The following is a 13,304-nucleotide window of genomic DNA, read 5'->3' as shown; positions in this document are numbered from 1 at the left end:
ACGATTAAATGGTCGTTGAAAGAATGTCGAGGGCAAACAGGAACTGTATTTAATTAAATGTATTAAGCTCGTTGAGCGATACAATAAGACAGCGGGATAAAAGGTCGGTCGAATCGAATGAACCTCGTTCGGAAAGGCTGCCCAAATTAAGTAGACAGAATCTGATTCCGATAAAGGAACGAAAAGAAAACCAAAAAATTCTTTAAAATACGTCCTTCGTTAGGAATAAATGTATCGGCAAGAAAATTGAACGTGTTACGAAATATTTGCTATTCGAAAACACTGAGTCACTGATAAAATGTAAATATAAGCTAATCAGTAGTAATGCAAGGAACGAAATAAATAAAATTCACGCTTTCCATTCTTTCGAGTGATAAACGAATAATATTTTGCACAAAGTCGGACATGTTTGAACCGTGCCATAAGAAAAGGTCGCATCTTTCAACGGTATCGACCTGATATCGAACGTTGATATTGAACCCGAACGAGAAAGTATTGTATATTTTAACAGTTGTCTCATACAAAATGCAAAATAAAAATGGTCTCTCCTCCTCCTCCAAAAGAAAAAAAAGGAAAAAGAATAATCTTCTCGGATTATTTATCAGACTAAAATCAGTCTATCGGTTAATTAGGAGTTTTCTTCGCGTGTCTCTGATTCGATCGAACCGTTCGACCCATTCGATATACCCGACTCGTTCGATACATTCGATACATTCGATACATTCGATACATTCGATATATTCGCAAATTCTTCCATCGAGGACTCGTTCAAATCCATCACTGAAAAGTAGTTCTCCGATCCTTCGGAATAATCGTTATACGTGGAATCGAAACTATCCGCCATTTGCATACGAGTTTCCAAACTCAGGAAAGGCTCTCCCTCTTCCAAAGACGCTCTAGTCTCCTCCATATTCTGCTTCGAGATTGTCATTCCTCCTAGACTACTCGTTTGCTCACTCCCACACGTCTCTCCTTCTAATTTCTCTTCGTCGTTAATTCTCGAAGAAGATAATTTCGATGCTCTCTCGCTACACTCTCGTGGTTCCTCCTCATTTCGCTTTTCTTCTTCGTTCGTTTCCATCTTCTCGCTGAAACGAGAAGTTTCATCCTGTGCATCGATAGGCAATCCTTTCTCGCCGTTCAGCATCGATCTCGATGAACTCGAGTCATCGACGAATCGCAAGGTATTCAGTTCTTCTTCCTCTAAATGCGACTTAAATTCTTCCTCACACGTGACCAGCAATTTCCTCGCGTCAATTTTACTCACAGTGGCACTCAATTTGTCATTGTCATTATCTTGCAGGGTATCAGACGAAAGAAAGAATTCCAACGACGAGATGGAATTTATCACGAAACTTTCGGAACGAATTTCTTGTCGGTCTTGCAATTCGGTGATGGACAGGTCGCGAATATCGAATTTTCTCGGGGTTATTTCTTCTTCGTCTACTTCGTCTTCTTCGCTCTTTTCTTCGGCTTTTTCCTGTTCTTCTTTGATCTCCTGTAACAGTGTTGCGTTTTCCCCGAACGTGGAGGTCGATATTGGCACTGTGTGAATTTCGAAGGGTCTCAAGGTCGTCGTGGATGTGGAGCTCTGCTTGAACGAAACGACCTTCCTAGAAAAATATCGGACGTAGAAGAAGAAAACGAGCAGCCAGAATGTGAACAGCGTGTAGAAGGACATCTCTTCTCTCGAAGGCACGGTTTCTTCTTTCTCTTCGAGACCAGGTACTTCGTCTTTCTCGACCTGGTTTATTTCTTCGCCATTCTCCTCTTCGTAGTCCAGCATTTCTTCCAACATTTCTTCCGCCATCGTTGTCTTTTCGTTTTCTTCTTTCTCGAATATGGTCGTACGAATATTTCTTCTCATCTTCTCGCTCTCATCCAAACCTTCATATTCTTCTTGCTCCCTGTCTACATTCTCCGCATCTTCCATCATGATGATTTTTTCGATCATCTCTTCAGCATCGTTCCTCTCCCTCCCCTCGCTGTTCGTACTTCCTACCACGTCGATCTCGATCTCTTCATCAGTCTCATCTAACGTCTCGTAAATTTTTTTCAAACGTTCGTCAGGTGAAGCACTTCTGGAAAGCCCGATAGGCCTCGAGTGTACCAGCATGTACCTCTTAATGTTGCCCCAGAGATTCGCGAAGACATTGCCGTTCGAAGACGAGTCGTTGGAGCAAGTGGCCATTCTTTCTTGCTTCAGGATACCTTCGTTAACTTCGTAGTCGCTCACGCTCAACACCTGCCTCGAAGACAGACCCGTTGCGAACACTGCTTCCTGAATTCTTCGCAAGTGCTTCAGCCTTTCGGTTCTCATCATTTCTTCGTCTTCTTCTTCCACCATCGTCTCGTCTAACTCGTTCTCTTCTTCATTCTTGTCGTCCATTAACGAAAACAAGTTTGTCTTGCTGGGTTCTGCTCGACGAAGTACCACGTTCACCTCTTCCACGTTCGAGTCTTCCAGGTCTATCTCTTCTACGTTCACCTGATACTCGTCCGAAGTAGTCGAAGCATTAGTTATTAAATTAGTCCAATTAATCACGATGGGGAACTTGATATTCGTAAAAATGTCCTCTTTAATGAACCGTAACACCTTGGCTTCCTCTATCGACAGCCTGTTTTCTTCTTCATCCTCTTCTTCTTTATCTTCTTCGTCAACTCTTGCTGTTTCTTCTTCGTCTTCCTCGTCAGTTTCCACTGTTTCTTCCTCGTCGTCGTTCAGGGGGTCACGAAGAAACTCGGGTATCCCAAGGATGTTCCCCAAGTTGAATCCACGGAGATTCAGGATTCTCGGGTTGTTGAGTCCAAGTTCATTGACGATCATCTGTGCGATGTCGACATTGTCGGCGATGTCTGCCAGATCTATCGTCTCGAAGCTGATAGACAGACCTTCCTGCTCGGCAGAAGTGATAAACCGACTGAAGAGCCCTTCTCCGTGATCTTCTTGCAAATTATGAAACTGTCGAATGATTGCCGAGATGAACGACAGCTCTGTGTCTTCCTCGTGTGGCTGAGGAGGCAGGTCCTGCGTCGAGAGACCCGTGGATATCCTGTCAGGGTGGAAGATGAACTCGTCGACTGGGGTCTCGTTATGTCTGTTGTTCAAGGAGTCGTTCAGTGTCAGGATCTCGCCGGTCAGGTTGAAAGTGGTGTCAGAGGATTGACTGAAGAACGCGTTGTGGATCGCTGTGATGGTGCCCTGGCCCACGATGTCGCTCATCACGTTTAGGTTGATGCCGTTGTTCGAGTAGCTTGTGTCGAAGTCCCTCGTCAGACTTGATAGATTTCTGGTCAGCACTCTCGGGCTTCTGTCAAATTCGCTTGGCACCACTTCGATGTTGTGTCTCCTAGCTCCTGCTATTTCTGCTCCGCTTGGCACTTGATTTTCATAGTCTATGGACTCTACAAAAGACAGCGATGAAATGTCGTTCGAATCTTCGGATTTTTCACTTTCTTCTCTTCTATCGCTTTCAGCTTCTCGCGATTCCTGGGCTGGCTCCTGGTGGTCTTCGAATTTTGGCGTTTCTTGGGTTAGATTTGTTTGGTCTTCAACTTTTGGCGCCTCTTGGACTCGTTTTTCAAGGTCTTCGATTTCTGATATTTCTTGGGTTGGTTTTCCAAGTTCTTCGATTTTTGATACTTCAGTTTGGTCTTCGGAGTCTTCGATCTCTGTTATTATTAGAGACTGTTCCTGGTACTCTTCAATTTCTGGTATTGCTTGGTCTTGTCTATGGTACTCTTCAATATTTGGTACTATTTTGATCTCACTTTCGATTTCTTCACTGTCTTTCGTGTCCATTTGAGGCTCCAATTCAATTTCGTGGTCTTTAGCTTCCAGGGTTATTTGGAATTTTCCTTTGCACTCCTCGATTTCGAGCGTTATTTGGACTTTGTTCCTTGTTACGCTTAGGTCATCTGAGGAAGAAGCAGAGGAATTTACGGTAACTCGAGAATTGTTTAATATTAACCCTTATCAGATGCTAGCTTTTTATACGTGATTCTCACTAGGTTGTAGCTGATTTCGATAAATAAGCGAAAAATTTCCGTTTGTCACTTCGCACGTGACGTACAACTACAGCGACAAAGTACTGTTGTCACGTAAGCAGTGACTTACGACTAATAAGGGTTAATTAGGGTTGCGTGTTGTTGAATATCGAAGGATGATTATTCCTAGAATCAACGACCTGTCTTATATACCCAACTTAGTAAATATACATAACTTCATTGTACATCGACTCGTAGTCAATCTTATTCCACGTTCCTTGATCTAAGAACACTAGATTAACGAAACGAAATAAAATATTGGAACAGTTTTTACCTTGCATAGAGAGCTCATTCTCATTCTCTTGATCAGCAGTAGCGAAGGAGCAGGACGAAGCCATGTCTTGAAGTATAGTGGACTTAATCATCAGCGACTGATCAGCCTGCGCCGCAAAGTGTACGACGTCCACAGAAGTCGAAGACTCCTCGTAATTATCGTTAAGCATAGTCTCCACGACGCGAAGGTCATCAGACGACGTTGATTCACCCTTATCAGAAGACTCCTCGGAAAGCTTCGGATTCCTGATATCTTCCTTAGCAGGTGTTCTTTCCAACTCGCGGCCTGTCTGGGTACCCTCTAACTTCTTCATAGAACCTATCGAAACGTTCTCGTCCTCGACCAATTTCTTAGGTCTGCTGTATTTCGTGTATAGCTTTCTGGTGTCAGCTTCCACAGTCTGCCTAGTCTTCCTCGCATCCTGCCTCGCGTACTCGCCATGCAGCCTGTCGAAGTTATCCAGCAGCTTGTCAGCGACTTTGTTCACCTTAGACAACTTGGGACAAGGATACTTTTCGTTGAACGACGCTCGTCCAACGCTGAAGGTCTCAGTTTTCTTGCTGTCTCTGTAAGGAGCAGTCGTTTCCGTGGTTACATCCACATACAGGTTCTCCTTGCCCAGGTAGTCATCGTATATCAGTTCCACATTTCGAGGTACGTTCCTCTTCACGCGTTCAAGGTTATTCTTCTTAGAGGAAGGTCGAGGTTTAGAGGTCTCTGGACCTACATCCGTCACATTCCCCTCTAACCGCAGTTTCCTCTTGGTTTCAAGCTCCTGTTTGTCTTTCAACAGTGTGATCTCGTTGTAAGCTTTCAGAGCCCTCATTTCTCGAGCCTCCTGTTCCTCCAGAGACTTCAACCTGTTCTTCCACCTGTATTTCTTCGAATTATTCGACGACTGTTTGTCTATCTGTTTCTTTGACGTTTCCAGATACTTCTTCAACGTCGAGCACTTTCTAGGGTTGCCGCTAGGGGCGCTGGACTGCGCCAGGACCTCGTTCTTGGGCTTCTTGGGGTACACTGGAGGCTTCTTGCGATGGGTCACCGAATCGAACATCGATGGACGAACTACCTGCGACAAAGGGATCGTTCCGAAGGTTTCTGCGTTGTTCTTCACCTGGTTCTTCCTGTTGTCGTACTTCCTGTCGGGTTTCGAGTCCGTAGCAAGTGTCTGTTTGCTCTCGGTTTGCGACACCTTGCATTCGCAGATGTTCTTGTCCGATTGCGATTTAGCTGGGTTAACCTGTTTCTGCTGGTTGTCGTTAGGTCTACTCGGTTTCTGGCGTGCTGGAAACTTGCCATAGTCCTTCCTTATCGACCCTCGTGGTTCGGTTTTACGATCGTAATGAGTGGAGATCGGAGAGACGCTTCTCGATTGTTCCTTCAATCGTTTGTGCTTCAAGAATGTCTTCCTGCGTTTCCTTGACTCTGCCAGACTCGTGCTGGAGCTTCCTAGGTGCTGAAGGTAGTGATTATCGTCGGTCTGCACGTAAACGCTCTTCGTCGAGCTGGATTGAACGAGTTTATGAACCTCGACTGGTGCACCAGACACGTTCACAAGGGATTTCTCGTTCACTTGCACCATTTGGGACATGAGGTGTTCGTAGCTGATCTTCGAGCTGATGCACAATGGGATTTGGTATCTGGAGGTGAGATGAGAACGAGAAACTTGGTTAGAGAAGGCTGAAATGAATATTCGTTATCCAAAGATCAGGGTATCTAAATTATCGCGTACCTCGTTATCTCCTTGAGATCAGTATTCAGATGAGAAGTTATGGTCTCGTCTTGCATCGCTGATGACTTGTTGCCTCGATCGCTCTGCTTCGATAAAGTCGAAGGTATCAGCATTTCCTGGTCATGCTGGCCGGGGAATATACTCCACTCTTTCTTCTCCATCTGCTGAAGCAGACACTGCACTTCCATATTGGTCGCGAAGTCCTTTTCATAGCAACCATCGAACACCTTCATCGAGTCCTGGAAGAGCCTTTGGATGTTTACCTTTGATACGTCTTTCTTCGTATCCTGCTTGGGACAATCTATCTTGCTTCTCTGAATTTCTGAAAACGTATTTGTTTAGTACTCACACGGAATTATTTAATAAAAATTTGAAAAATTCGAAAAGAAGAGGAACATGCTACTAATTTATAGCACGAGATATATAAATTCAAAAACTTCCTGCTGTTACGTTTAAAAGATAATTATAGATAGTTATAGATAACTATGATGGACAATTGTGAATAAACGATACGATGATTCAGTGGAACCTCGATTATGCGAACCTAGACTGGATTGAAGAATATGATTTAATTTCTGGGGAAAGTTGATAATTTTATTCAATATTCGTAATTCGTAGAATATTTCAATACAGAATCGAAATTCCTGAACGTATTCCGGCATCGATAATTATATATAACTATGAACAACTGTGAATAAACGATACGATGATTCAATGGAACCTCGATTATGCGAACCTAGGCTGAACTGAGGAAAATGATTTAATTTCAGGGGAAAGTTGATAATCTTATTCAATATTCATATTTCGTAGCATATATTTCAATACAAATACGATCATTCTTTGTATGAAAATAGCATCATTCAATCGTTAGAAGAATATAAATATTTCATATTCATTTTTCGTAGAATATTTCAATACAGATACGATCATTCTTTGTATAAAAATAATGTTATTTAATCAATAGAAAAATATTCGAACAGTTGTGTAATTGGTTCGAATAATCCAAGTCCTACTGTGTAATATAATAGTATAAACATACCACTATGAATAACAGACATCGAAACCAAACTCTTCGGTATCTCCTTCTTCTCAGGCTTCGGGTTCGTCCTATTTTCTTCATCCTTACCCTTTAAATTTCCCAAATTCGTCACATTCGGTTTACCCAGGTCTCTCACTATGTCTACCAGATTCTGAGCCTCGATTGAGACCACAGATCGTACCGTAGACGATTCTGGAAGCACACCAAACTCGCTGTGCAACATCGTGGAAGCCTTCATCTCTGATTTGCTAGCTGTCGAATCGCTCTCCAATCTCTGATCATCCTTCTTGACATTCTTCAATATTTCCAGATCATTTTGCAGCAACTTCTCTGTCAATGGATGATTGGTACAGACCACGAGCTCAGTATCATGAGAGACATCGATGCAGGATTTGTACGACATGTTCCTCGAGCTCTCCACGTCGCTGTCCACGTACTCCATTTTGTCAGTTTCGACGCTCTCGTTCGGCGTCGAGGTCTTCATAGCGGTTCTATTCGACAAGCAGTACTCTTCCATGTTTTCCCTATACAAATCTTCATCCACGATACAGTTACAGTTCATCAGCGTTTGCAGCTTTACAGGACTGCTAGCTTTCTCGACGCTTTTCGCGTGTTCTGTGTCCTGGCTCTTCGAGTCGGACTGCTCCGCTTCGTCCCCCTGGTAAGAAGGACAGAGCTTCATTTGCTTCGTGTCTTTCGTCTCGAAAGAGTCCATGCTTTTCCTCTTCTTCGTAGAGGAACATTGGCTCAGCGGTGTGTCCGATTTGTCACAAGTTTCTTCACTGTCTTGCAGTACTTCGACGTGGCTGCTCGTGATCGAGGAAGCTGATGAACGACTCTGCAGAGTTAGATAACATTTAGATTCTCAACACTTTGACTGCCACGTCGAAATCACAGTTTCGCTCAGGACGCCACGGGAAACACAGTGCAAGATAGTTGCAAGGTTTGTTCTAATATTTTTCTGATCGATGTTCTAATAAAAATTTTTCATTGTTCAGTGGAGCAATTTTTATTTCGAAGTATCTTCTAATTAGCGGTTATATTCGGAATGCACTAACTGTCAATTTTTATTCAATTTTTAGAATTGTAAGTACTTAGTTCAAGCGCTCCGGTCACCAAGGACCACCGTGGCGTCACAGGAGAAACTGTGGTTCGTCATATATGACCAACGTGGCAGTCAAAGTGGTAACTTAGTTTCTTAGTTTGTTGAGAGTCGAAAGATGATATACGTAGAACATGGCGGATGTAAAATATAGTAAACCATTGTAGGTAAGAACTCGAGGAAAATTTTTGGAACGAAGAAACATGGATAGAAGTTTTGGAAATGGTAAAATGAGATTTTTGGAGAAAAAATATTATATGTAAGATTGGAATGAGTAAGACCTTGAAGAATTGTCGGGAGTGTTTGAACTTAGAACAAAGGTGACTACGCGCAATTTTATTTTATTCTTATTTATATTTTATTTTTATTTTATTCTATTAAGAAGCCAACAATGCTATCTTAAGTCAATCCAAAGTCACCCAAAATTTGATCCTACATATATAATAATATATTGCGTTAATATTCTGCTATTTCATAAGATTTGAGATGAGAAGAGTGAGGAGAAGATGGTGTTTGCTTATAATCTTGGAAGATAATGCACTAAAATAAGATATTATATCTAAGAAGTATTGTAGATGGAAAGTATCCGAGAAGGCATTATGGCAATAGGATTGCGAAGATTATGTCAAGGTCAAGGCGATATTAAGGTTACCCGAGAGTCATATAAATCATATTCAAGCCGCAAGAAAGTCGGCGGGTCACGAGGTTGCCCATAGATTACGTCACTATCGTGACCTAAGATCGTTTAAACGTCAGTCGAAGGTTAGCAAGATCGTAGAGTGATAGTCAGCATTAATAATAATTCGCTAATTCGTGTTAGAGATACTGTTTCACTAACACCAATCAACAAATAAGATACGAAGCTTACTGGAATAGAATTCTCGTCGCTGACTTCGTTCGTAGCTTCGTCTTCCGCAGTTTTGATTATTACAAGTTCATCCTTTACTTCTTCCTCGGGTCCATCCATCATGACTTCGATCTTTCTGATTGCGATCATCGTAATTAGGTTTTCCAAGTCTTCGATCTTCGTAAACTTCCTCGTATCTTCGATTCTTGTAATTTCCTCATGACTGCCTTCAACGTCTCTAACTTTATCTTTGGGGTCCTTATCCTTCGTATCTTCGATATCTTTAACTTGGTCTTCAGTGTCCTTATCCTTCGTGTCTTCGACATCTCTAACTTTGTCTTTGGTGTCCTTATTCTTCGTGTCTTCGATATCTTTAACTTGGTCTTCAGTGTCCTTATCCTTCGTGTCTTCAACATCCCTAACTTTGTCTTTGGTGTCCTTATCCTTCGTGTCTTCGATTTTCCTAACTTTCTGCTTGCTGTCTTCAACATCTCTAACTTTGTCTTCAGTGTCCTTGTCCTTCGTGTCTTCTACTTCTGTGACTTTATCCTTCGCATCTTCGGACTCTGCAATTTTGTCCTTCGCATCTTCGTCTTTTGTATCTTCAATTATTTTAGCTTCGTCTTTGATATCAATATCGTCTTTCGTAGCTTCATCCTGCGTAACTCTGTCTCTCATCGCGGTTAAGTCGTATTCGCTGTTGATGAAGAACCGAGACAAGTCTCTAGGACTCTTCGCGAACGTTTCGTCCTCCTCCTCTGTCAATCTTCTGTGGATCTCTCTTTCTCTGATCCTAGCACGAGCGTCAGCGATGTCCTGCTCCGTCAGTCCGAAGATCTTCATCGTCTTCTGGGCTGGCGTTAAGTTATCGTCGAGACTCGAGATCGTGTCGTTGGTGTCATAGGTTTCGTAACTCTCGTAAGATATCAAGGTCGTAAACGATCGTGTCCTGTACTTGGAGTACAGACGATGAGGGATCAGATTCGAGTCGTTCCTCAGGCCTCTTCTCAGTCTCCGCATTTTCTTCACGTAATGCAGTTCCAGGAACAGGCGGGAGTTGGAGTACCAGATGTAGCTAAAAGCGACTGCAAGACGAAATTTAGTTAGTCGAATTTCTTGGAAATTGGAAATTTATGGAATTTTCATTATTTCAGTAAAATGAAATAATTAAAAATGAAAATAATTGAAAATTAAATAAAGGAATTTTCATTATTTTGTGGAAATTAAATAAATTTCTGTAACTTTGAGGAAATTAAATAAATAAATTTCCATCGTTAAAATTATTCCCATAAAAATTTATCAGACATAATTTTTCGTGAACTGGAATTTGAGGAATTTTTAGATACTAAATAATTTAGAATATATTTTACGAAATTTGGATATTGTTACAAATCACTCTTTTATATTTTACATTTTATGAGCACTATTTATTTCGAATAGGATAATATTCTTGATAATAAATCAAATTCATACTTACTCAGTGGGACAATTTTTACAGACACGAACTCGAGGAAAATGGTCAACGAGAATCTCTTGTCATACCAAAGCAAGAGACCAATGGCGATCACGATTACTTCCAGGACGACATTCTTGAAGAAGCTGAGGATCAACCAGGGTAGCAGCAAGTTTGGTCGGCTGGAGGTTAATATCGGATAAATATTCGTTACGTAAGAAAACGTGTACAGATGAGCGATAACGATCCGCGTGATCACGATCCAGGATAGCACTGCAGACAGATAAACGTACGGGAATTAATAATATCGGTTGCGTCCACGCCATTTGTCAATGCTCTAACCAGTTTTAATCGTATCCTCGCCAATCGTATCGAAAATAAGCGTTCCCTGTGATAAGGACAAGTTCCAAATTTGTTCGAGCTTGTTCCTCCATTTAATGGGACTCCAATCTAGTATGCTATTAACCTTCGAAAGACACGCTCTGATCAACACACATTTGCATCGTTTCAATTGTTTCATCGAAGAAATTACTCGTCGTATCAACGAACCTGAGCTTTCGTTGATTTCTCGGTAAACAGGATTCAAGGTTATAGAGGTTAGAAAGGATAGGACTTGAGGATTTGAAGGAGTAAAGGGGACAGAGATAGTGACAAGGTGGTCCTTACCAAGCCGAAAAGGTTCATGATGAGTCGTTCGGTTCGAAAAGAGAGGCCAATGTAACGTCCAAGGAAACTAGGCATCAGGAACGCGAGACTGTGGAAGGAGCCGGAGGACCAGCGAGTCGTCAATTGCACGAAAGCCGATCATCGTCGACTCTGTCCGCCGATTGAAGAGCTCTGGATCACCGGAACTTATGGTCTGTGGATCACCCGGGAAATTTCAGGGGGTTCGTTCACCGTCACGTTAATTTTTCGTTTCCGTGCCGAGCTTGAGACTTCTGGATAACAGTTGACAGGAATGGACACTCGATGACAAACGAGAAACGAAACTTCACGATTAATTCGTAAATGCTTCGCAATTATTGGACGACATTAATTATCGTACGAAGAAAATTGAGCCTTCTTGTGGGTTCTTGAATATTTCTTAATTTTGGAGACGAATTATGTGAATGGAGGTTAACTTTTTGTATCTAAAATAAATTTATAGCTTTTTTCAACGGGGCAAAATAGAGGGGGTTAATCGATTTTGAAAATGAGCAGGGTAATTATTATAAATATTATTATAAATTTATGGTAAATGTAATGTCAAATTAATTATTAATTAATGTTGCAATATATAAATTGTTTTTATTTTCAATCGGATTGGTCAATTTAAGGTTATATGACGTTTAAATGATTTAATTTAATAATTATATTTAACGTGAATGAGAGGGGCTTAATCGATTTGGAAAACGAGGAGGGTAATTATTATTGTGATAAATGTGAGGTCAAATTAGTTATTAATTAATGTTGCAATATATAAATTATTTTTATTTTCAACCGGATTGGTCAATTTAAGGTTATATGAGGTTTAAATAATTTAATTTAATAATTAGATTTAACTTGATATGAAAAATAGCAGTACGCGATAATAATTGGATTATTAATATATTTTATTAATTCGTTATGATTTTTATTCCCGATTATGAAACGCGTTATTTTTTTTAATTTTTTGGCATTCTATCATGTTTCTGTTTGAATCGAAGGAAAGGTTCCAAGCAAAGGTTAACTATAGGAGGGAATAGAACGCGTCCTCGATTCGCGCTGCTTGAAACTGTACGTGCGTGACCTACAGCAACCATACGAACCCTTCTGAAGCGGTTATAGCTAGTGGGAGGAACGGTTCTCCCCAGAGAGATCATTTATCTTTTATCTGTTCAAACAAGCGTACGGTTCTTTGCGAGAGCTTCCCTCCTTACATTCGCGTGCTTCACGCTGCGTTGATCTCGCATTTCCCGTTCGTGCTCCGTCGATAATACAGTTCGACAAATTTTAATTTTTTCTCTAATCTAATTTCTTCTCTAATCTATCGGGGAATTCTCGTAGAGTTTACATTCCTAAACACGGGACCGTAATCAAAATTACTGTGTTATCTTCGATCTCGCGTCTTTTATATTTCATTCCCTAGTTATATCTCTGTTTAAATATTTTAGTGTTGCGAAAGTAGAGTTGTAGTATACTGAACCGAAACCCCTTTTGTAACACATAATATTTTGTAAAGTGTCAGTAGAGTCAGTAGAGTTAAACTTAATTCGCTCCTAGTTAGATTAGGCTACTTTTTATACGAATAGCACCAGTAGGATGCGCCATTAGGGCGCATGTCGAGTCTCGTTGCGTAGTCAACCTCCACGTGGTGAGACCTGGTAATTGATATCGTTTCCCAAAGGACAATTTTTGGGAAACGATACCAAGCTAAGAGCTACGCACAAAGTTTAAGATATTTCCCATCTTTTGTAAATTTACGATGTTTCAGTTAAACATTTGATGATTTTTAAAGCTGCGAGAAGTGGACGGAATTCTTGGCAATGACGTCATTCAAATACAGTTATAGTTCATAAAAGTGTATAAATAATCCAATTTCTTATTAATAATAAATTGTTTATAGCGTAAATTTATAATACAGGAAAAGAATTAATTCATTGGTTATTACTTGAACAATATCATACTAATGATTAAATGTACCTATAATTTGCAAAACTATAAAAATTATTACACTTATTTCTAATAACAAATTAGCCACAACGTAAATTTATAATACAAGTGGCAAAATTATTGAATTATAGGCTATTACTAGTATATATAACGTATTTGCGTGAAAATGTATCTAT

The 13,304-nt window shown here is 40.7% G+C and overlaps 1 protein-coding gene across 1 annotated transcript; it reads right to left on the bottom strand.

Annotated features, from left to right (window-relative positions):
• Positions 1-628: 628 nt before the first annotated feature.
• On the bottom strand, positions 629-10,064 carry LOC108548507 (uncharacterized). Its single transcript, XM_017901479.1, has 5 exons — positions 9,066-10,064; positions 7,096-7,933; positions 6,057-6,378; positions 4,322-5,964; positions 629-3,918 (listed from the first exon to the last, which is right to left on the bottom strand). Exons 1-5 carry the CDS (start codon positions 10,062-10,064, stop codon positions 629-631), a joined length of 7,092 nt encoding a protein of 2,363 aa, XP_017756968.1.
• Between the last annotated feature and the right edge of the window lie 3,240 nt (positions 10,065-13,304).

This window comes from Eufriesea mexicana, unplaced genomic scaffold (genome assembly GCF_001483705.2).
Source record: "Eufriesea mexicana isolate 0111107269 unplaced genomic scaffold, ASM148370v2 scaffold1623, whole genome shotgun sequence".
In the NCBI taxonomy this organism is placed as follows: domain Eukaryota; kingdom Metazoa; phylum Arthropoda; class Insecta; order Hymenoptera; family Apidae; genus Eufriesea; species Eufriesea mexicana.
This window is presented reverse-complemented; position numbering and strand designations above follow the sequence as displayed.